General features: G+C 34.1%; 1 protein-coding gene across 8 annotated transcripts in view; it reads left to right on the forward strand.

Annotated features, from left to right (window-relative positions):
- Positions 1-3,173: 3,173 nt before the first annotated feature.
- LOC113514831 (neuronal acetylcholine receptor subunit alpha-7) overlaps positions 3,174-25,459 on the forward strand; it is a 182,207-nt gene continuing 159,921 nt past the window's right edge. For all 8 annotated transcript variants that reach the window (XR_008252748.1, XM_052894204.1, XM_052894208.1 and 5 more), the window contains exon 1: positions 3,174-3,319. Coding sequence is in view for 7 of the 8 variants with exons in the window: in XM_052894204.1 (XP_052750164.1) it covers positions 3,277-3,319 (43 nt within the window). In the remaining variant the exon portion in view is untranslated. The remainder of the gene's footprint in view (positions 3,320-25,459) is intronic.

Genomic DNA, 25,459 nt, shown 5'->3' on the forward strand with positions numbered 1-25,459 from the left:
GAATTCGGTTAAAATATATGTTGTAATTCTTGTAAGGAAAGTGGGCTGACAACAGATTTCTATGGGTGATAAACCATGGAAATAGACCAGTATGAAGCTCCTTACATCTTTACATCCTTACTTCTCAAGAGTGATAATAGATGGCGCCTCTAGTACTTTGACGACGATATATTTATAAAATTACCGGGTATGCGATGAGATGATGAGATGATGATGCCTCCTTTATAACTCAGACAGTAGTTTTTGTGTGAGGCTGGAACATACATAATTACAACAACAGTCAGACAGACAGGCAAAATTTCTAAAATATATTGTTTTGACATTTGTCTTATAAAGAAAGCTTATATAATTTTTTTCTTTAATATTTTCCATGTACAGTATGTATAATATCTCGTTAGAATTTTCTTATATTAGTAGGATTATAAAGAGGAAAAATTCGATTGTTTGCAATGGATAAACTGAAAGAATTTTTTTATGCAACTTAGAATGGCAAACAAGCTGACTGCCCAATTGATAGAAAGTAGTAACTGTCGCCTATAGACATGAGCAATACCATGAACATAACAGAAAAAAAAAAATTAAAAATTCTTTCACCAATAGTGGATACATTATTAGCCAGTAACATGGGCTGTATATTTATATTATTAAAAAAACATAAGTAGGTAGGTCGCTAGTATATTTTAACTTGTTGATATGCACAATCCCTTTACAGTTTTACAGGTAGATTGGACTTTAAACATGGCCGTTCCCAAGCCGCCCGTCTATTTCCCGCCACAATTGACCATTACGTTAGCTTTTAACTCGGGAGTTTTCTATGCAAATGTGAATGAAAATTTGCACGACTCCATCTTGCAAATTAGGGATGGGAGCTTTTAGGTCACATTCATGCCTTTAAAACGCCTGTTTATTTTAGCTGGACCGAAGCTAATTTGAAAATTAGCTGATAGCTTAAGTAATTGTAATAAAAGTACCTATAGATATTTACCGGTTATTATAACCTTATGTGTCTATTTAAATTAAGCGAAGTAGGTATCTATTTCGTCATTTGACATTACTTGACTTAATAACATAAAAGTCAATAGATGAAAGAAGAATTCCAATATCAAGATTAAATCTAATTTGATTATTAAAATCAGAACGGTTTGTGGCATAATTACAGTTTTATTTAACTTATTTATTTTATTTTTTGTTGTAAATTTTACTTTTATTTGAAAAAAAAAAGCAACAGATGTGTTTTTATCGCGCACTTCTCAGTCGAAATTGTATTTCGAACTGGGCAGTAGATTCATAAAAAAAAAAAAATATTCATATGACATTCTTTTTTTAAGTTTACTTGAATAAAAAATATTTATTATTCTAGGGTGTGCAAGGCCCACTTGCCTCATCCTCTGACACGTAAGTACGCCTATGTGTTTCGATTCCGTATTCAACATTTTCGGCCAAAGTTCCGTTGTGGATAATAATAATATTTCAGGCAGCTTGTTTCCACGGAAGTATTGAATCTATATAAGATAAAATTCGTAAAATGGATCAAGAGTCAAAGACTATAAAGAAGATTAATGAAGTGATGACAGTATCAATTTTTCTTGAAACGTGTTCTGAAATATTTACCTGTTATGATGATACATATATGTAGGTAGTAGCAGTCATTTACATTGGAGACTTTTTAAATAATACTTATTTTAGTGTTAACAATAACAAAAAACTTTAATCATTAGATTAGTGTAGAAATCTATTATCATCATATTATTATATAGTTTCTTTTTATACAACTTATAATGGCAAACATGCTGACGGCTCACCTGATGGAAAGCAATAACCGTCGCCTATAGACATGAGCAATACCATGCACATAATATACTGTTTTGCCCATGATATCCCCATGCGTTGCCATTCCTGAGGACTCAGGTGTTATTCCTCTGTACCCTGTAAATTCACGCCATATCCCACCCTTCAAACCGAAACACAGTTTAGCCTATTGAGGGTTTTGCCAGTAGTTGTCATGCTAGACAGGCGGGTTGGCAACTGTAGTTAGGCTTTGGTGATGTTTAAAGAGGGACGCTGCTACTGCTACCCATCCCTCGATCGTTAAGTTTCCTTAATTGTCTCTTACGACACTCACGGGTAAGAAAGGTGTCGGCTATGCCGGGACCATACAGCGAGTATAGGAAGTGTACGACAATAAATCTTTTTATTCGTCATCGATTAAAAATCGTAAAAATCTATATTGAAATTAGCGAAAATCTCGTGTAAATAACTGACTCCAAATGTAGAAACTCCTCTTTTTTCAAGTCGGTTGAAATGCGTATACAATGTTGTATTATTATTGCCACAGTCCATTGTGAGAATTTACATTTCGGTAACGATATACTTCGGGTTTAAGTTAGGAAGTTAATCAATGGAATAGCGGGCGATAATAAGTGGGACCTTTGTAAGTTGGCGCCCAACATGGGACCGCACTCTGTTTAGTGGATATTTGATATGGGACGCGGCAGTTACTTTCGTGAAATTAAATTTGTCTACACGGAATTTAAATTAATCAGTTAACATGGAAACTGAAAGATTTTATAAGAATACAAAATTAATTATATGCAAATTAATTTGAAGGTTCTTGTTGAAGATGATTTCTATTTTTAAATGATTTAGAGTATATATGAATTTTTAATATACTTCTGGAATAGCAAGTGGACCGTCTGTCATGTGGGCATAGGGTACGGGCATTCGTTAATATTTCAACAGGGGAACAGCTTAACTTTTGCGAAAGGCCGTCAAGGGCGCATAAAGATTACAAGTCGGCGTGAGCGACATCGCATCCCGGACGAGGGCTGCACCGACCTTGAGCTCGCTGCCCTACTTTATCCCGGGCTCCCGTCACCCGTGGAAACGTCTTCTCGACATCTGGCTTGTAATTTTTAGCTACAAATTATCTATTAGTGCATGTTATCGTATTATCATGGTTGAATACCAGATATAAAACATGAATAATCACCTTGGAAACATAAAGAGATCGCACGGTCTTTTTCAAGGGGCAGGGCTCAGGTCGGAGTCGCGCGCACCTGGAGGCTGCGCGGGGAGCGGGGCGCGGGGCGCGGGGGCGAGGTGCGAGGGTTGAGGGAGAGGGCGGGCGGGGCTCGCGGGGGCACAGGGGGCGGGCGCGCCCAGTCCCGCGCCGGGCGCCGCTCGGGCCGGCCGCCGCACGTGTGTCAGCAGGCCGCATGAGCGCGCCGGCGTGCTAGCGCAGCGTGCGCGGGTGTGGTATGCCCGCGCGTCGCCGCCATGGCCCTTATGTTGGCCTTGGCGCTGATGGCTTTGCTGCCCGGTGAGTGAATGACCTCGGTCCTCGTGACTTCGCACGCAACAGGCGTCCGTCGCGCCGCCGCGATTGTTTATCCCCAATATAGAATCGATTGGCGTGATGGTGAGAGCTGAGGTGTTGTGTTTGGATGGTCAGGTGGTCCTTGCAGACCATGAGGATGCCACGGTAGGCGAGGTGCAACCGGAGTCGAGGTAACACGGTATGACCGACCGGTGGAAAACGCGGTTATGAATCGGTCAAGTAACGGATTTTTGTATTTGGGAAATCTGGAAATCGTTCATCTGAATAAGGATGAGGTTGAGGTACACAATCTTGTAAATCATTCAGGCGCGCAGCCGTTTAATAAAATAAGGATTTCCCGGGAGATTAATAGAGTGGCTTCGCTTTATGTACGCGTAACAAGTTCAGCGCGAGGCGTCACGTGGACGCGACTCGTTGAGGTGCAGACTCTTCATTCCCACGTCTCTTCGTGGTATACGACGCAATAAAATTGGAAAAACTCGCGTTTTACGAGGGAATCTCTACGTATTTTCCGGTTAAAAGGCTTCACGCCCAATCCCAATGATTTATGTCTGTGGCACGTAGTTAGGGCGCAGTAGACATTTTATGGGTCTCGTTTGACAAGTCGAAGCTGTGTGATCTTTGAATTGTCTTCTTATCAATCAATCTAATTATAACTGAAATTGTACGTCTATTTTCTTTCTATTTTTTTGCCATTTAAACAATATTCCTATTGGGACATTCATTACAAAATAAAATTTAATTAAATACCTATTGACTTTTAATAGATACTTATCATTCGAATAGCGTTGAACGTTTTTTGATATATACAAATATGGCTGCAGTTGTTCTTATAAAAATAATTATTAAAGGAATCTTTCTTTCAAATCCTTGTGATTTTTCATGTTTATAACCTACACTTGTATTTCCATATTATAGGTCTAATAATATTACTTTATTAACAAAATTGTCTATTATTAACAATGTTAAGAGGTAACAAAAATTCATATGCACATGATAAAGATTAAGGATAAGGACTAGTAAGGGCTGTTCTTTATCTAAATTATAATAACACCGTATTTTACTTAATTTAAAGATTCCACTTGTAGGCTACCAAGATCTTTATCTTTTGTAAGAAAATATTATAAATAATAAACTTTGTACAATTAGAGATAATTTGAATTCGGATAATTTAGAGATTGTCGATTAGAGATACTAATATTTTAATCGTAATTAAAAAACGGAGATAGAATAAGTCCTCCTTGGGCAGAATTGATTTTGACAAGTCACAAGATGTCTGAGCACAGTTCGACAAGATTGATTTTACTTACAAACAGTGCCCGATTTCAACAGGGTAAAGTCAATTGTGCTGAACATTGGGCGGTCACGAATAGTTTCGTTTACTTGCCAATTTTGTCCATTTATCATTGGGTACTGCTGCGTTCTGAATTCAAAAATATTTAAAGAGTAAATATATATTTTTTTGACTGGAAGAGATCTCTGTCAGAGATAAGTCTACCCTTGTTCACAACATTTGTAAATGCATTAACAATGTAATTTACAAGTGCAATAAAGATATATATATATATATATATATATATATATATATATATATATATATATATATATATATATATATATTATATAGATACATTTAAAAAGTTATATTCACAAAAAGTTTGAGTTGATTCTTTGTGTTTGTGGAAGGAGCGCTCAACGTTCAATATTTAATTGATTTTCTTAGAAAGACAAACTAGCTGACGGCCCATCTGATGGAAAGTGGTAACTGTCGCCTGTATTAAAAAAGATATATTTACTTTAAATACCTAAAACAAAAAGCAATAATTCAACAAATGTGCATTATATGAAAAAAAAACTTGGAGTGAAAATGTATATTCTAACAACAATACTATTATTATTTATTGGATATTAAAATGATAAATGATTTATGTAGTTTCTTACGACATATTTATTATATTACGAGATAGGCACAAACTTGCTAGCCATTCCGTTTTCGTAGACGACTGTAGACTATCCTACGGGAATCTAGCACATTTAGTTATTTATGCGGGATTGAGCAGTAAAAGCTAGATTTATCACATTCATTCACAGATAGTGTGGGTATAAATAATATAAATTAATAAAATTGGTTTAGGGGGTAATGAATTTCTTTTAAAAACTTGACAGGTGTGCCAATTTGTAAGGCAGCTTCTTCTGTAAATTAGGTTTTAAGCACTCATAATAAACTACCAGTGTTTTATCAGTTGCATGTGAAAAATGCTAGTGGATTTACTATTTTTTTAATGTATGGCGTGTGTTCGATTCTGAGGCACTATTTCTTTAAACTTATTCTTAATCTAATAATTGAATTTGACAGTTTCGCGACATTACAGCTTTATAGATTATCATACATGAAATTTATAATAATTAAATGTATTGAAAACTTAGTTCCTATTGGGCCTTAGAATAAAGATTTTGCTGTGATATAAAATTAAAAAGACGTCTCCGAATCGGTCCCAAATTTTGACATCAGCTCATCTAGTCGAGCTACTTAAGTAGATATTGTATTTTTGTAGTTTTTTTATTATTCGAATCTGTTGCTACATACGTTTTCTTTATAGCACTTATAGGTAAAATAGGATGCCGGATGTTGCTGTCTTGTCGTATTTCACCTTATCGGCAGCCAAAATATATAGATCTATTGATAGATTGAGATTTTTTTACTTGTTTATGGGGTAGATATATATGTTGTTTCACAGATAGGAGTGGTAAGGCTGTAGGGCTGATATTGCGATTCATATGTAGTGATCGTCATTGTACACAGGAAGAATAAAAAAGGCTAACAATCATAGAAATAATTTTTCTTTCGTTATAATAATTAATAAACAGGGCGAAATTAAAATTAAAACCGAGTGGACAGTTATTGGATAGTCCGAGAAGAATAATTTCTTCTTTTGTCTCCGCAGGTTATTAGGTTTTATAGAATGAAACCACGTATTATATCTGTTTCTTTCTTACGGAACCATTTTTATTTTATTTTTTATTGTAATGTTTTTTAATAGTTTTTTTTTTGTACAAAAATAAGGGTAAAGAATTTAGATCTATGTTTCGAATCGAAACAATTTTGTCAAAGAAAATCGAAGTTGAAAAATCACAAAAATTTTTAGTTTCAGTGTAAAGTTAAAAATTAAAATTGAAATTTAAAAATTAAATTATTGAATGAAAGCTCAAAATTTTTTGACGTTTTTCAATGCATATTTCTATGGGGAAATGTTCCGTTTCACATGTTTCGAATGGTGGATCATTAATCTTTTAAAAGGTAGATGTAAATGTAGATAATGACTTCAATTCCGCTCTGTAGATCGCAAGTAATGTTCACACGCAAGACTTACCGCTTACTCGAAGAATTTGTACACATTTTATCGTGTATGGGAGTTAGTCTCATATATGGTAAGATCATATACCCCAAGATGGAGCAACGAGTGACAAAAACGGTTAAAAATTCAGTCAGCCAAACTGTGATTGAATTTTGACACATATTTATTTTTAACAAAAGAGCGTAGATTAGATTTAGATTAGATAGGTTTATTTGCGAAAACATTGTTTTTTACAGATATTGATCCATTGTGAAGTACAAATGTTCGCCTTATAGTCTAAAGCATGCAAGCAAGCAATCCATTTTTCAGTGTTGCAAGTAAATAAAAATGTTCCTAGATTAGATAGATTTTTAAATTTGGAAAGTAGGTATTTATTCTTATGTAATACATATATTAATAAAAATAGTGTTCGCGTTCATTGATTTTGTGAAGGAATATATATTTTAAGTTTATTCTTGGATATGAATCAATATAATCAGTGAGAATAAGCATATAAATGTCTATGTTTTAACGTAAGAATTTTAATATTATTTTTATTTTTCAACTTAACCTTATACATTTCCCTGGTTATTGAGTGATAAGTGTATATTCTGGTATCCCTATTTAATCACACATAAATAAAAAAGATCTATTTTTGTCAAAGCGTTTGTATGGAGACACTCCATCTGGAGGTTTATAATCTAAGGTCACTGCGTAGGTAGAAACATTTATCATTTTCATACCATTAGCGTCTGTAGCAAGCAACTCCCTTCGCTTTACCTCTACATTACACTCGACGTTTGTCATAATGATTACGATTGATGAGGTCATAGTTTCATTTAACTGACTTCAAAAAGAGGAGGGCAAATTTGAATGTATTTTTAAATATTTTTCTACTGATGTTATTAGAATGATTTCTTTTGCAATTGATAGGATTCCGGTTTAAGTTTTAGCAAACTATTGACCTAACAGACGTCGTTTATTATATATACATAAATAAACATTTATACTTTATTGTACACACTAATAATACATAAAGAAACATGACAGTGGAAAGTAAATGTTCAAAGGCGAGTTTTACTTTACAAGAATGCTCTTCTAGCAAATCCAAAGTGGAAAGGAGCATCAATGTCAGTGGTGTACAATTCTGTGACCATTTATAAACAAAAAGAATTGGACAAACTTAAGTTTATACATAATCAATTATATCATATTTAATTGTGTATATATACCTATATACATATATATATAAACATAATTATAGATTTATACATACATACATAAAAAAATATGTCCATAAGGATAGAAGATGCTCTTCAAGTCTACTCTTAAAAATATTTACGGAAAGACTCTCCTTGGTTCTGCAAAAGTTGTATTTGACGTTAATATTTGATTGAAATGTTTGAATGGGAAACATAAAAATTATCTTTTTTCGAGCAATCTTTCTCCTCATAAGAACCTTTCTAAAATTTCAACGAAAAGAAAAAAAAGCCAATTGCTACAGCCACCCTCGTATTTGTGTTTACCAGTAGATTTAATATTAATTTGTAATTAATTTTTATTTATATAGATATATTATCATTTTGTTATTATTTCAGCCATTAACTGTCCACTGCTGAACGTAAGTCTTCGCCATAAGGGGAGTTTTGCCAGTAGTTGCCAGGTTTGGCAGGCGGGTTGGCAACCGCAGTTAGACTTTACAGATGTTTTAAGAGGGACACTGCTGCTAATCCCTCCACCATACGCTGTTATACCATAATTAATATTTAATTCAATTACTTGTGATCATGATTTTGTTGGCAAGGGTGTCTATGTGTTAAATATAATAAGGATTCACCTTTCGATGGTCATTGGTTCGATCCCTGTACGATATAAAATGTGTGCGATTATTGAAAACTACATTTAAGTCTCGTATACTCGTATATACAATTACACACTCAACATATCGCAATAAACGTCGTGTAATATTCGCACGACCGTGTCTCGTATGATGGATGAGATCCATTACTGTAGTTTGTGAATGTTACGAGAATTTACGACACGTTTTATTTTACTGAGGGAACGCCTCGTCGCGGCATAGATAGAGTAGAGAGGGTTGCTCTGAATTGATTTACAGGACTCTATGGTTCCAAATCTGTGGCATTATTAATCTGTGGCAATATTAACCTGTGGATTTAAAATATTTATAAATGGAATCATTATTATCATATTAGCAGTTGTGTGTCTATTGTTGAACCTAGGTCTTTCACATATACTGTTATGGTCCTTAGCCACCTACATGCACCGATTCCCTGCAATACATTTAAGGTCGTCATTCTATCTAGTGGGGAAAAATTGCCAAACTTTTTTTTCATATTTGTTTCTAAATATAAAAAAAAAAAACATTGAGTATTAATGATATTTTTAATTTTCAATAAAAGTAGCCTAATGCTCGATCACCGTTAAATGCTTGGATATATAATTTGTCAGTATTTAGTTAAATTGGGTGCCATTTTACAGAAACCAATTCCACTCTTCTACTGGATTAGTATTATTTTGTTTGGTACCGATCCTAAACGTTTAAGTTAACCTTTTTGCCTGAGGCGGGGATCAAACTCATGGCCCTTATGTGGCAAGGGACCGTCCTTTTTATAAAATATTTTGTATTATTACATACTAAAACTAAAATAAAGGTTGTCTGCTGTTTTGAAGTGCCCGTTATTTTTTGGGTTTATTGTACCCACATCAGACCCAAAAACGTCATGTTTATTTGAAGCATTAAAAAAAACACGTAAAAGGAGGAGATTCCCAATACGTCTGCATTTTTTATTATTACGTTATGCGATTACGTTACCAATTTTGAAGTACCTTAATAACCCAATGCTTTGCATTTTATTAGTACTCCATAATTATATCATTAGTCCACTTTCATTTTGTAATGATGGAAGTGCCGTTTTATTTATTTATATAGTAAGTAATGCATGATTGAATTTTACAAAAAAAAAATAACCCACTTCATTTGCAGCAATACAAGATATTTTGATTTAAAAACTAAATTAGTGAACCGATTTTGATAAAATTTATATGAAATCAATTAGCAAGTATACCCTTTCAGATAAAAAAAAAAAGAATTTTACAAATCGGTTTAAAACTGATAAAGTTATGAGATAACAAACAAAATAAATAAATAAATAAATAAAAACCGAATTGAGAACCTCCTTGTTTTTTAAAGTCTACCTATTTGTAGAGATAAATTGTTGTAGTTTTAAATTTTCACAATAGGAAAGGCAGAAGATCTAAGTCATACAGCCTGATCTTTAGAAGTAAAGATAAGAATCGGCGTTCTAATTTCAAATAAGTATTTTTAATCTATTGTACAAAATATCTTGTTCTTGGTTGACTTGTTTTGCCAAATAATCGAAGTTGTTTTTTACTGAAGGAAACATTGCCATTTGTTTGTATCATGATGAGATCAGGACACTTTTAAAGTAAAATATTTTCAATTGTATAATTATTTTTAAAAACTGACATACATACAATGCAAGTAATGTCATATTTCGCCGTGAATTCCCTTAAATAGAAGTTTTATTCCGTCAAATAATATTATTACGATGAAATGAAGAATTTCGTTTTAATAAACAAGATTTATAAGCATCATTCAAATCCCTCCCCTGTCACTGACGGACTTTTGAACTACGATTACAGCTAACTGTTTTATGTTGGAATACTGCCAACATTGTATTGGTGTAACGTGTTGCATATTGTGTTGTTGGTGTATCTGATTATTGTGATAACGTGTTAGTAAATATTATTTATCAATTGAATATAAATAGAGAATGCAATTGTAGTTTGTTTAAAAAAAAAAAAAAAATGAAAACATTTAACGTATTACGACGACGATCATTATCGAAAAAAAAACTACGTGATAAACGATCTTTGTTTTTCAATAATATACATTTTAAAATGGCAATTAATAATATTCGTTAAAAGTAGTTATGCATTTAGCAATTTGCTGTACTACTTGGGGCACTATAGCGCTGGATTTCAGCGCAAACCTTAAATGAAATTGAAAATGACAGACATTTTCAATAAGGAACAAAAATTGGTGGTGACGAAAAAGTTTGTATTTTACACCTAGATTACCACCTCCCTTAATAAAAAAAAAAAAATTATGGTAACACCTTTGCATTAGTCCAATATATTTGCTTAGATTAACAACAAAGATTGTAAGGAAAAGCGTACTGTCAACGATAAGCATGGATTGAAGTCAATGTGTGCGCGAATTTCACGTATTATTAATCTATTAAATATTTATATGTTTAATTTACAATACTTAGGCAAATGAATGTTTGAGCACAAATTTGTAGTGCTACGAGTTTTCATATATTAACCTATATTTAATTGGTGCAGCGTTTGAAAAAACGATTTTTCCATAAAAGTGTGTTAATTAGGTCACTGAACCAATTACGTACGCAGCCACATCAACGAGCACGGCTTACGGCGTGCAAATTGTACTGATTTATTTTGCGGTCCCCTGTTTTGTCCCGACAGTGGGGAAAAGTTAATTGGTATTGACTCGGATTTATGTTTTCAATTCTGTGAACCATCACTGGTTTGTTGGTAACCCTGTCAAACTAGTGACGAACTTTTTACAGCGGTGCTAATTCCACAAAAGCGCAGGCGAATCGAAATGATCAATGTTTTTTTAAGTTATTTTTTTAAATAAAATATATTGGCACATGTTTGCGGGTTGGCAGCCGATATTTCCATACGAACCTACCTATTGGTTATTCAAATATTTTTTAAATGAAAATATTATTTTTAAATTGTAAAACATTTTTCTTTGATTATGTAGTTAAAAAGAAACGTTCAATTAATGCATAAGACTTATATCCATAAATATTTGTAGTTAAATAGTTAAATCATAGATTGTTGTTGTTTTTATACCACAGATAACCTTTCTTAATTTTTTACCATTTATAAACAATGAAAATTCTTATAGTACTTAACTCGCTTGTATAAAATTAAATAAAACGTGCATTAGAACACGCCATTTATATTCTAATCTAAAAATGTTAAAACGCAGTAACCCCTGTTCAAACATTTATCATCTTTAGAACATAATTTTCGTAATGTAATATAAAGAGTCGCTCGCTACTTATCTTCCAGTTGATCGCGTTCCTAAAGAGCACGCTATTGGTTTTTTATTTTTTTGGAAAGTACTTAGTCAATTTGTGAAAAAATGAAATACACCCTTCTCAGTATACTCAATTTTCATATTCCATAAGATATTTATGACAAATTTTCTTTTATTTATTACTTTTTTATATTGAGTCTTAGTGTCTAATTACTCAGTGACCTGGGTGGCCAATAATTTTTTTAAAGAAAAAATCAATGTTCGATATTCAAATTTGTGTCATCTAAAAATCTGGTTATTTCAAAAATTACTGAAGACTAAAATATGAAGTGATTATATACTCTTTGGTAAAGTCTGTTGAATGTTGTTTTTTTTTTATAATTTGAAATGGCAAAGAAGTCAATGTTCATTCTGATTGAAAACTGTAATTTTCGTCTACAGACATGAACATCATATAAGACATCATGCAATATTATGTTACTACATACGTACTATTTATTCCTAGGAATAACATATTATGTTTTCAATCTCTGTAATTTAACTGCTATATACCACCTTTCAATCTGAAACACCTAAGCAAGCACAGCTTCTCGAATATATACATTTTTTAGTAATTGGTGAGGTATAAAAGGGATTTGGGTACCGGCGTTATGAAGTTAAATGTGGTAGAACAAATGCCAATTTCTCGGTAGCGTAGTGCTGTTTATTGCTCAAATCGCGTAGCGGCCTAAACATGAGAGGATCGTTCACAAAAGGCTCGTGCCCGGTTTGGCACGTCCGGTCGGCCGTCCGATCTTCAGTGGCTATTAAAACTGAAATTGTTTAAGCGACTTAGTGAGTAGGTAGATAGCTTGTGAAGAATGGTATTTAATATTTATAGTGAAAATAATGAATGAATGAATGAATGAGTATACTTTATTTGCATTATACAATATAGGAAAAAAGCAAGGCAATTTACAAACATAACGATACAATTGTATAAGTACAGAAAGGCGGTCTTATTGCTGAGAGCAATCTTTTCAAGACAACCTTAAGGTAATGGACTAATTGTTGTACAACAATTAGTCCATTACCTTAAGGTTGTCTTGTACTAGGTATGATAGTGCTTTATAATTAAAAAAGCATCTTTTGCAAATTAAATATATATAAAAATTATATAAAATATATAAAAAATATCAGATACGAGGATGATGAACGCACATATCGGAGTAGATCTAAACTAATTTATAATCAGAGTGTAAACGAATTCAATACTCTTTGATTAACCGGTGATTATATATTAGAGGGATTATAAAAATGTATAAAGCAAGAGAGATATGTGTCAATGTAAGGATAGAGGCGTGATCTGCGGGTCTACCATGAAATGAAATTCCGAAATTTGGGACTCAATTTCGTGTTTTTGTTTATACCAAAATCGGACCAATAAATGGAGTTTAACATTTCGTTCGTCATACATCCTATCATAAAAGTCAAAAGGAGCAATATTTTAACATTTTTAATATTTCCAAACGGCATGTATTATGTAAATTTAACATCAAATTTGTATTTCGTTTGGCTCCGAAATTTCGGAAAACATTTCATGGTAGGCCCTCTTCTTTTCATCTTTACTTCGTAAGGGACCTGGTATAAAGATAGTCGCCTATAAAAAGACAATATTTATGTAGCTATTTTGCCAGCATTTTAAAAAAATATTCATGTCAACTTGCAATTAATTAATTTTATTGTCCTAGACACTTGCCTGGCTAGCACCACCTACATGGAGGGTGTCATGTAAAGATTTTTCTTTAAAATAAACTTTGCTGTGGGGGTGGCTTGTAAATGTCAACATAATAATAGATATTTATGTTTATTATAATTACAGTAAAGGTCAGTTCATCCATTAGAAATTAGATAATTTTTTTATTAGATATATTAATTGCGCCAATTACTTCCCGCCTTTTTTTCTCTTCTACTGCTTTAACGATAAGACCGCCTTTTGTACTTCATATGTGTAATATATATATATATATATATATATATATATATATATATATATGTTTTGTATTGTTCTTTAAGTGATGCAATTAAGAGCAAATAAATAATTAGGATTTACTTATTTAAATATGAAACTGACGAAGTCGCAACATTTTTCTTTATATAATTTTTTTATGCGTGTGTATTCAACCGTTTGGGTTAAATATATATATTACACTTTACGATATATAAAGTGTAATCTATGTGTTTATGTGCAGTAACATATACAGAAACGGTTTTCTAGTCTGTAATTCCTTAAGAAATTGGATACTCATCCACGCGACAGTGAAAGTATGCATGAATTAAATGAATCTTTTTTTTTATCTAAAATTATAGAAACAACGACTGCTTTGTCTGTATTCTTATTTAAGAGTTTCCTCTTGTCAGGGCAAATCATGCATTCTCTTCCATTCAGCTCTATTACTTCGTCAGGCCATATCTTTGATCTCTCTATAAGACATGCCATCCAGTTTTTCCTTTATCTTTTATAAGCTTTGTACTTTTTTTTAAATAAAATATAGGTGAACATTTTTTTAAATCGGTTAAGAATTTTTTGTTTATTTATTACAAACAAGGAATGACGTTCTGTGCAGTTCTATTTTTAATGCTGCTTAGAATCGCAAACACCAAATGGAAAGTGGTAACCCTCACTTACAGACATGAGCAGTACCATGGACATAACAGAGTATACTGTTTCGGCCATGGTACCTCCATGCGTTGCCATTCCTGAGGACTCAGGTGTTATTCCTCTGTACCCTGTAAATTCACTGCCATATCATATTTTACTTATTTATGTGTGATTCAGTAACAGACACCCTTACAGACGTGTTTACAAACACTTATATTTACTAACACATTTCAATAGAGACTTTTCTATATAACTGGTCCTTACTATACTATACAGTACTGATACTCAATTTACCAGTTCTTTTCATAAAGGAAATAATTCTATATCACATTTATGTAATAATAAATATATACAATAGTATATACTAATGGTCGATCAGTGGTCGAAATTCGACCATAATATATATATATATATTCTTTATTGCACTTGTAAGTTACATATAAAATAATGTATTTATAAATGTTGTGAGCAAGGGTGGACTTATCTCTGACAGAGATCTCTTCCAGTCAACCCAGTACAGTAAGAAAGCATTTCGTTAGCGGGCAGCTGAAGTTTTATGGTTATGTTTGATATTTAGTAAGACTATAGACAAATAATATTAAAGACAAACGATATTAGTCTATTCTCAATTTGACCACAGACTAACAATAAACAAAAGAGTATATATATACGTTTGTGTGTGTGAAACACATAGTAGTGTGTGTAATGTTTTTTTTTTATTGATTTAATGTATTTTTATGCATAATTTAAAAAATATATACTGGCATTCTGCACTCCTACGTTATATAAACTATAAGTCCGCCAAATTTCATACTTCTCCGTCCGCGCAATTTCGTAAAAAAGGCTACCAAGTTTTTGCTTTACGTATTAATATATAAATAAAAAAAGGAATATTATTCTGATAATAAGCTCTTATCTAGCTTAATATCTAAGATATTTAACTTACCGATAGGAACGCTTATTACAAATGAGACGACTAGACGAGTTTTATACGTGTTCTATCTAGGAATTATTCTAGCATAATCTTCTATTATTGCCTAATATTGCAGGTATCAGATCTAATACGAATTAAATCAGACTTAATGTCATCGTAATACCTTTTCTTTCTATTATTCTTTTCTATTATTCAATTTCTTTTCTAGTGATATTTATGATTGTTTTGTGCATTTGAATTTTTTAGGATCGATTTTGTTTTATACAACTTAGAATGGCAAACAAGCTGATGGTCCACCTGATGGAAAGTGGTAACCGTTGTCTATAGACATGAGCAGTACCATGGACGTAACAGAGTATACTGTTTCGCCCATGATACTCCCCATGTGTTGCCATTTCTGAGGACTCAGGTGTTATTCCTCTGTACCTAGTAAATTCACGCCATATCCCACCTTTAAAACCGAAACACAGCCATGCAAATAACTGCTTCACGGTTGAAACATGAATGGGACAGAGGTACCCAAGCAATCGACTTTTGTACAAAGTCTCCCTCTGGTCAAGTTGTTGAAAGGTAAACTTTTCAGCTGATTTTAAAAAGAATATTGGTATACTGCGTGAAGTCTGAAACATTAGTAGTCTTTAAGAAAGTTTTTTACTTTAAATAATTTTTTTGAAGAAAGTGACTAAGTTTATATTCGATTCGTGTAGTTGCCAAGTTAGCATGCAAGGTTTTAAATTTATTGTCATTTTCAAGTCATATTTCTTCAGCAAAAAATTTTAAATATACTGGGAGAATTTTCTTTTTTCTCGCCGTGTGATTTAGACATAGAATGGGCTACCTCTTCTTTTCCCGTGAGTGTTGTAAGAGGCGACTAAGGAAAGTTAATGGTCGAGGGATGGGCAGTAGTGTCTTTCTTTTCTCTATTAGTACATCACTAAAGCCTAACTGCGGTTGCCAACCCGTCTGCGAAGCGTCGCAACCACTGACAAATTTTCCTTATGGGGATGGCCTATGTTCATCAGAGGATGGTAACGGTTAGAAGCGAGTTGAATTCACACTGAGGGTTTCGTATATAAATATATGAGATAAAGTGCCCGTTATTGTATTTCTAATACGAAATAGACACGAAAAATATTGACAAAAATGGACTGTATAACTATATTTGTTTATGGATGTTTTTTGATAATTTCTCAAAAATAGTGCCAGTTAGAAATATCGTTTTATATTGCCTATAATGTTCATATATACCTTTACTATAATTATTTCAGATTTTTCGTTTCTAGAACATCAAAGATAAGGGGTGGGGGGGATGGTTTTTTCTCACATTTTCGATTATAACTGAAAAACTACGCTTTATAAAAATAAATAAAAATCAATTTTAAAATGTACAAACGGATCCTTTTTATATAATATCACTACTGGACTAGTACGTCCATTTTTTAAATTTGGGTATCGTTTTATGACCTACTAGCAAAAAAAAATATATATTAATTCCATTGTAATATATGACTGGCTAATGAATAATAAAATAATAATAAAAAACTATTTTAAATTTGTAATCGATAATATTAGTAGTTGCTAAAATATAATGCTGTAACAGACGGACGGTCAAAGTCATACCATAAGGTTCCTTTATGCCTTTTTGGTACGGAACCTTAAAAACAGTTCAATAAAAGAGTAAAAGTATGTTTCAACTTGTTTCCAAAGTTAAAAGCTCACTACTTACGCGATCGAAGTGGGAGGCAAGCGATTTATACTTAGTGGGAGGTGAAGTCATGAAGTAGCCGGTACTCGCTGACCGCTCTTCATTACTGGATAAGTATCAAGACTCGATAGTTTTCTATTTGGCACCGAACGCGTGGAGAATTTCAATTGCTCGCCAGGGTTGCTAGGATTTATGGGATCGAAAGGAGAGAATGCAATAACCTTGTACGATTCAAATAGAAATAAATGAGAGTGTTTGTTGATAATTTTGTAAATTACAATTTTTAATTAGAATCATATTTGATTGTAAGTGTGAGAGGGTTATGTAAATTACTAGAATTGTCAAGACTATTAACAAAAATGTTTTTTTTTTATACAACTTAGAATGGCAAACAAGCTGACAGTCTACCTGATGGAAAGTGGTAACCGTCGCCTATAGACGTGAGCAGTACCATGGACATAACAGAGTATACTGTTTCGCCCATGATACCCCCTATGTGTTGCCATTCCTGAGGACTCAGGTGTTATTTCTCTGTACCTAGTAAATTCACGCCATATCCCACCTTTAAAACCGAAACACAGCCATGCAAATAACTGCTTCACGGTTGAAACATGAATGGGACAGAGGTACCCAAGCAATCGACTTTTGTACAAAGTCTCCCTCTGGTATATATACGCATATTTAAATTACACTTCAATATACTGTATTCTTGAGAATGTTATTTGAAAGTACGTTTACCTCTGTTAAGACTTACAATTTGTATTTAGACATTTCAGAACTCTATTAGAGTCAATCTTGGAAATTTTACAGTTAAGTTTCCACTATTGAAATTGACGGAGTTTTATTATTATTATTATTTGTTCTTAATTGTACACAAAAAATTACAACATATAATATATATAAAATAAAGATGTACAACAGGCGAGCTTAACTCTGTAAGAGTTCTCTTCCAGCAAACCCTGAGTGGAAAGGAGCATTAATTACTAGCGGGCAGTATGCGTACAATAATAGACGGAAACATTATAGATATTTCTATTATAAAATTATAAATATGTTGACTCATATAATTAAAATCAAAATAAATACATATCTGTATACAATAATACATATAAATATATACATAAACATATAATAAGGACAGAAGATGCTCTTTTTATCTGCTCTTGAATATATTCAGCGATTGACTTTCACGAATATGCGGTGGAAGAGTGTTCCATATACATTATAAAAAAAAATACTTTAAAACTTCTTTATATTTTCCTCCCCTTTTAGGATCTTCGTATGACGTGAATTCTTTAATATCCCATTTTACTTCTTGTCACCTGTAAATAAAGTATTCTGTGTAAATTATATTTTTATAGTTTCATACACTTCTGGTCATCCATTCCATGTTATGTAAAACAGGTAAAGCTAATGTCTTTAATGGGGGCGAATCGAAACCATTGGAATTGTATTATGACAATGCAGACCGAAGTAAAATAACAATTTTGAGTTTTTCAACTGATACGGTGCGTTCGGCTGTTAAGTTCGAAACTTCAAAAAATTTCGAACCTCTGTAGGTTCGAAATTTTTTGTCGTTTTAAATCCATGTTCCTTTGACGAAAATGTTTTTGAAAATGTTATATCAGCAGTAGACTTCTTAAAAAGATATTAATGATTTATAATTTAGAAAAAAATCTTGTGTCACGGTGTTCGTAGTCGAAACTTCTTAGAAACGGCTTCATCGATTTTTAAGATTTTTTTTGTATTGTATGAGTATATGTCGTAAAGTATATTTCATACCACTAGGTGATTAGTATACTGAACATGTTTGTAAATTTTTTTTATACCACTGAGGTGGCAAACAAGCATACGGCCCATCTAATGGTAAGCGGTTACCGGAGCCTATGAACGTCTGCAATACCAGAGGTATTACGCGCGCGTTGCCGACCCTGAAGTCCTCTCCTGAGAACGTTTGCCGAGAGGACTAAATTATTATTAGTAATAAAGTATTAACATAGTATTTAAGTACCCCTACTAACAAAAAATGGAGTCAAGTCGTTTAAAATAAATAAATAAATTGAAATTGAAATTAGGATGTTCTGGTCCAGAAAAAAAATATATGGCAGAATAACGTACGCCTGGTCTATCTGACCATATAATGTATAAAACGTACATATTTAGTAGTTGTATCATATATGGGGGTACATACATACATACATACATATCTGTCACGCCTGTCTCCCATTAGGGTAGGCAGAAACAATGGAACGCCAAATGCTTCGATTCAAACAAACCTCTTTCGCTTCTTCCACATTCATCAATCTTTTCATACACGCTCGCCGGTTACGGGTACTTTTAATTTGGCCCTTCTTCAGCACGTCGCCTATTTGGTCAACATACGTCCATCTAGGGCGGCCCCTACCGACATCTCCATTCATTCTTGCACGATAAATCTCTTTCGTAATTCTTCTTTCATCCATCGTCTCCAAATAACCAAACCAATGCAACATTCCTTTTTCGATTTTTGTCACTACATCGTCTTTCAGTTCACACTTCTATGGGGGTACATTTATCATTATTCAAAATATCGGATTGTAAAAATATATTGTCAAGCAAAAGGTAACCCCTAATTACATTGAATTCACTTACCCCCGAGATTCTACCCAAAACTCGAGAGTAGCGGGCTTTGTTGCAATTTCAACTAATGTTGTTAGCAGGAAATGAGACTGTTTGCTAACGGCCCACAATATTACGGGCCATTTATTTTATTCCTTGCTTAATTATGGCTAAATAACTAGATTTGTTTGTAAGAGGGCCGCGCAGCACTTGTAGAGGCAATTTCTCGCCGTAAAATAGAATTATATGTTTTTTTTTTCTTATAATGAATCTAATAAACAACATTGTCATAAAATATCATGTTTTATAAGTAGGTTCAAAATATACTAGATTAGAGAAGCACCTATTTACGTTTAATCGCTTGCATATAGATTAATTTATCTATTTAGTAAGTTTCCAACATTATTTAGATAGAGCAGGGCCGTATATAGACCCATATTTAAGGTAGGGCAAAAGAACTTTTTTCTAGGGCAGAAGTGACTTAGAAAAAGCGAATACGTGTAATTTTCTTAGGGATTTCATTTTAAGGTACAGCATTGGCCCTTTTAAGGTAAGACATTGCCACTCAATGCACCCCCCTAGCTACAAATGTGAAATAGGAAAAAATACTTTTAAATATTTATTGATAAAGTCTTATTGCAGAATCCAAAACTAAATTAACCCCATACTAATAAAATTTACATGAGACTAATCTGTAAGTACATATATTTTTCAGATAATGCAAATAATGCAAAGATCTCGCGGGCACATACCGATGAGTGCCGGAATAGACTTGTGTCTGAAATCGAAACTTCACTCCATCAAGTTTCGATCTGGGGTGAACAAAATCTTGTCCAATTTAACCCCAAAAAGACACAAGTCTGCGCGTTTACCGCAAAAAAGACGCCGTTTGTCGTATCTCCTCACTTTCAGGGCACTTCCCTTGATAAAAAGTCGAGTCTAGGAATTCTGGGCGTTGATATATCTTGCGACGTCCAGTTTTGCGGTCATCTGGAGGAGAAGGCTAAGATAGCTTCCAAAAAGTTAGGAGTGCTCAATAGGGTGAGACGATATTTCATGCCAGAACACCGCCTGAAATTATATAAAGCCCAAGTCAGGCCGCATATGGAATACTGTTCTCACCTGTGGGCAGGAGCGCCATAGTACCAACTCCTTCCGTTAGACCGCATTCAAAGTCGGGCGGCTCGAATTATCGATAGTCAACGCCTTACTGTCCGACTTGACCCATTGAAACTGCGCAGAGATGTTGCATCTCTGTGCATCTTCTACCGAATTTATCATGGGGAGTGTTCTGAGGAATTGTTCGGATTGATACCTGCTGCTGATTTTCACCACCGTACAACCCGCCACAAACTAAAGTTTCATCCCAATCATCTGGACGAGTGGCGGTCTTCCACCGTGCGTTTTTCAAGGCACTTTCTTCCACGCACAACCATTCTTTGGAATCAACTTCCAGCAGCAGTATTTCCGAACCGATACGACAACATAACCTTCAAGAAAAGAGTATATTCCTTTTTAAAAGGCCGGCAGCACACCTGCAATGCCGCTGGTGTTGTGGGTGATCATGGGCGGCGGTAGTCACTTACCATCAGGTGAGCCGCATGCTCGTTTGCCCCCTGTGTTGTAAAAAAAAAAAAAAATAAAATAAGAATTTTCTTATTCGGTTTAAAACTGACGGAGTTATGAGGTAACAAACATAATAACAAATACTATCGAACAGAGAACCCCCTTTTTGCTGTCGGTTGCAAATGATTAGCATTATTACGAGAACACTGCATTTTTTTTGTATTTATGTAGGGCGTTTATTTCATATTTTGAATCTACATGTTCCATACACGTGGAAAATATAATCTTTGCTCGTATTGGAATCGACCGTTCAATCAAAACACATGTCAGTAACATAACATGTTTTGTGTGTGAAATGTATTTATATAAGCGGATACGGTGGATAAGGGAGGATTGTTTACAAATATCGAAACAATATTACCTGTGATATTATTGCCAGGTATTTTTTTTTCAACTGATATATTACTATTAATATTGTAAAGGTGTTAATTCTATACGTATTATACGCACACTGCCCGCTGGTAATTTATTTTCCTTTCCACTCAAGGTTTGTTGGAAGAGAACTCTTACAGAGTTAAGCTCGCCTGTTATACCTACCTACGCCTGTTGTATTTTTGTTTTATATAATTTATAACAATTTAATTTTGTTTACAATAGAGTATAAAAAATAAATATTATTCCATGTGCGGTTTTCGTTTTTCTTTTTTTTTTTTAGAAAATTTGATATTTCTATGTAGTTTTCTCTTCTTTTTGACGTCAATGTACATTCGAAAAAAATCGATATCGTAAAGATCGTACGTTTCAACCGACTTCAAAAAGTGGGAGGCTCTCAGTTCGGTTGTATTTTTTTTATGTGTGTTACCTCATAATTCTCTCAGTTCTAAATTGATTTAGAAAATTTTTTCTTTATCTGAAAGGCTATACTTACAGTTTGGCTCCACTGAAATTTTATCAAAATCGGTCCTGTAGTTTAGTTTTTAAATCTAAATGACTAGTTTTGTTACAGTTAAAGTCGGTTTTTTTGTGGAACGCAATATTTAATGAATGTCGACTCTCTCACGGATCGCTTTAAGGATTTCCGATTCGAATCGATTCTAATGATCGATATTTTTGTTCAAGGTCGGAAAGCCTAAATTGTACCCGATGTCTGTATATGTATATCTATGTTATACGTCGTAGATTTCGTATGTTTGTATCGCTCATTACCTCTTTTTGGGTTGAAAATCTTTTATAAATATTGACCAAGAGACGGGTCCATGGGCTTAAATTATTACAGGCTTTTATACAAGGGTTTGTTTGTATCGCGTCCATTTGTCACTTTCTGACTTTATTGTCCGAGTGTTTTGTTTTCCCTCGCTTATTTATTTACGATTTGTTTTCATTGGGCACGGCCGCGCGGCCGTCGACCGGGCGGGGCGCTTGACGGTTCGTTACGCTGTCCATGACCTCTACAGGTCAGTTATGGTACTAAAAGGGGTTAAAACATTACTATAGGGTGATATCAAAGTAAACTTTTAAACGAGTGTTTTAAACATTTTCACCAAACGTGAACAATTTTATCAAAGAAACATCGTCGGAAATGACGGAAATATGTACATACCTGTTTCTATTTTTGGAAATATCATCAAAATTGTTTGTTACGAGTGAATTCCCGGAAGATACAATAATGTATGCAGATGTATATACATGGAGTCTTTTGATGTATGCCAAAATCGAGACAGTGATTGAAAATGCGATATATTTGGGCAAATATTTGGAAAAGGCTTTCTGCACATCGTTTTTCGCGCATCTTTGCAAATATCTTTACACGTTGTCTAGAGACGCCATTACATAAATACATTGTCGTACTGTTTCATGCTGCACGGTGACAAATATGCTAGTTCTTATTATTATTACGGACGTGTCCAGCAGTTAGTCTCATGGCATTGTCTACTTAAGTGACGGACTCAGTAGAAATTTGGGGGCTTGAATATATCAAAACAGTAATTTATTTATTGTTTCATATTAAATATAATTTGTACGTAAATTTTGTTTATAGCATTTTTAGTTTTTGTCTTTAAGGATAAGATAGTTGGAAAATAGTCTAAAATTCATAATAATAATAAGTCAGGTGGTTTTTAATTCTGCAACTCTAACTACGTATAGGTTAATTATTTTCCTGCTATTTTTGTATTTATTAATGGAAATTTAATAAAAAGAAAATATTTGTGATATTGTATACAAAACAAATATAAAAAATTACAACCGAATCATCATATCAGCCTTCAACTGTCCACTGCTGTACATAAGCTCCCTCCTACCCCGTGGCAACTACTGGCAAACCTCTCCGGTTTGCCAGTAGATGCCACGATTGGCAAGCGCATTGGCAACCGCAGCTTACTGCTTAAAACATCTCTAAAGCCTTAGCTTTAGAGATGTTTTTAGAGGGACGCTGCTGCCCATCCCTCGCCCTCCCTTAGTCGATTCTTGCGACACCCACGGAAAAGGAAGGGGTGGTCTATTCTATGCTAGGACCACACGGCAAGAAGAGACTGTATACTTTATGTTAATTTAGTAATAAACATCCAATAATGCTTAAAAATTTTTACATTTATAATATCAGCAAGATGAATTGATAACATAACGACTAGAGGGGCCGCAAAAGAGCCCCTGAAGTTGTGAACTAAATCCGTCCCTGCGGCTTTGTTAGTCCTATTAGATATATAGAGCGTGTGTAACGTCTGGCCACCGCCGTGAGTTTCGCAGACAAATTTCCTCGTGTCGTATACTTGCTATCCTGCCACGTAATTACTTTTAACACGCTACTCTTATGTTATGTTTATTTGTTGTGATAAATTCTTGTAATGAGTTGCGACGCGTTCCGTGTGTTTATGAACGTTGTAACGTCACGTTTCCACTAGACGTATATCTTTTTTTTTATACAACTTAGAATGGCAAACAAGCTGACGGTCCACTTGATGGAAAGTGGTAATCGTCGCCTATAGACATGAGCAGTACCATGGACATAACAGAGTATACTGTTTCGCCCATGATATCCCCCATGCGTTGCCATTCCTGAGGACTCGGGTGTTATTCCTTTGCACCCTGTAAAATCACGTCATATCGCACCCTTCAAACCGAAAGACAGCCATGCAAACACAACTGCTTTACGGTTGAAACACGAATAGGACAGAAGTGTCCAAGTAAACGACATTTGTACAGTCTCCCTCTGCTTAGATATCGTACTCGTATTTTTTTTTGGTAGATGAAAATGGAATGGTAACTCCGCCTGCGCTAACGGGATACGCTGGCGGAGCACCAGTGAAGAGTGATCGATGAGAATGAAAACAGGCCAGTTAGCCCATCATGATGAATTCATCAGGAATTAACCATGATAGTTTCCAGGGGGGACCGCGAGGAGGTCGACCTGGTTGGGTATAATGCTAGCAAATGGGATTCTCAGTCTCCATTACTAACAATCCCCTTCCCCCCATCGTATGGGCAGTATATAGTAAAATCTATATATTGTAATTGTAATATTTTTGTATGGATCCAGTAATTGATATATTAAATATCGGATACTCAATATATAATATCGAAATAAAGCAATAGATCGAAATCGACATAGATATCTGACTGGTGTGATCGATGTTGAGATGGCTGATGACCTTTATTCCGCCATCAATATATAGAGGAATCCGATATATAGATATCAAAGTGGTACTCATATTATCCATGTCTAATATAGAGTGTTTGTTTATGTGCGTAGATGAATTAAAAGGTCAATTACCAAGTGGTACCGGCATACGATAGGCCACTGCGTCCTTTTCCGTCGGTTTCGTAAGAGGCGACTAAAGGAAATTTATGGTCGAGGAATGGGCTCTCTTAAAACATTACAAAAAGGCTAACTGCGGTTGTCACTGGCAAACTTAACCTTTGTGGGGGACATCTATGTTCAGCAGAATAGTAATTCATGAGTGGTGTCATAGGCGACACAGTGTACTCTTTTATGTCAATGGTACTGTTCATATCTATAGGCGATGGTTACCACTTTCCATCAAGTGAGCCATCAGCTTGTTTGCCATTTTAAGCGCATTAAAAATTACAGGTAATAAATAAATAGACGTGTGGTGTCGATCGTATCTAGGTGCAGACTGGGTGTGGCGTCCGTTGCGCCGATTATAAGTTTAAAAACGACCGCACGCATAGACAATGACATAGACAAACTATTGAGTTTTGAGGCACAGA

The sequence above is a fragment of the Galleria mellonella genome, unplaced genomic scaffold (genome assembly GCF_026898425.1).
Source record: "Galleria mellonella isolate WM207_F2 unplaced genomic scaffold, CSIRO_AGI_GalMel_v1 utg200, whole genome shotgun sequence".
Taxonomy (NCBI): domain Eukaryota; kingdom Metazoa; phylum Arthropoda; class Insecta; order Lepidoptera; family Pyralidae; genus Galleria; species Galleria mellonella.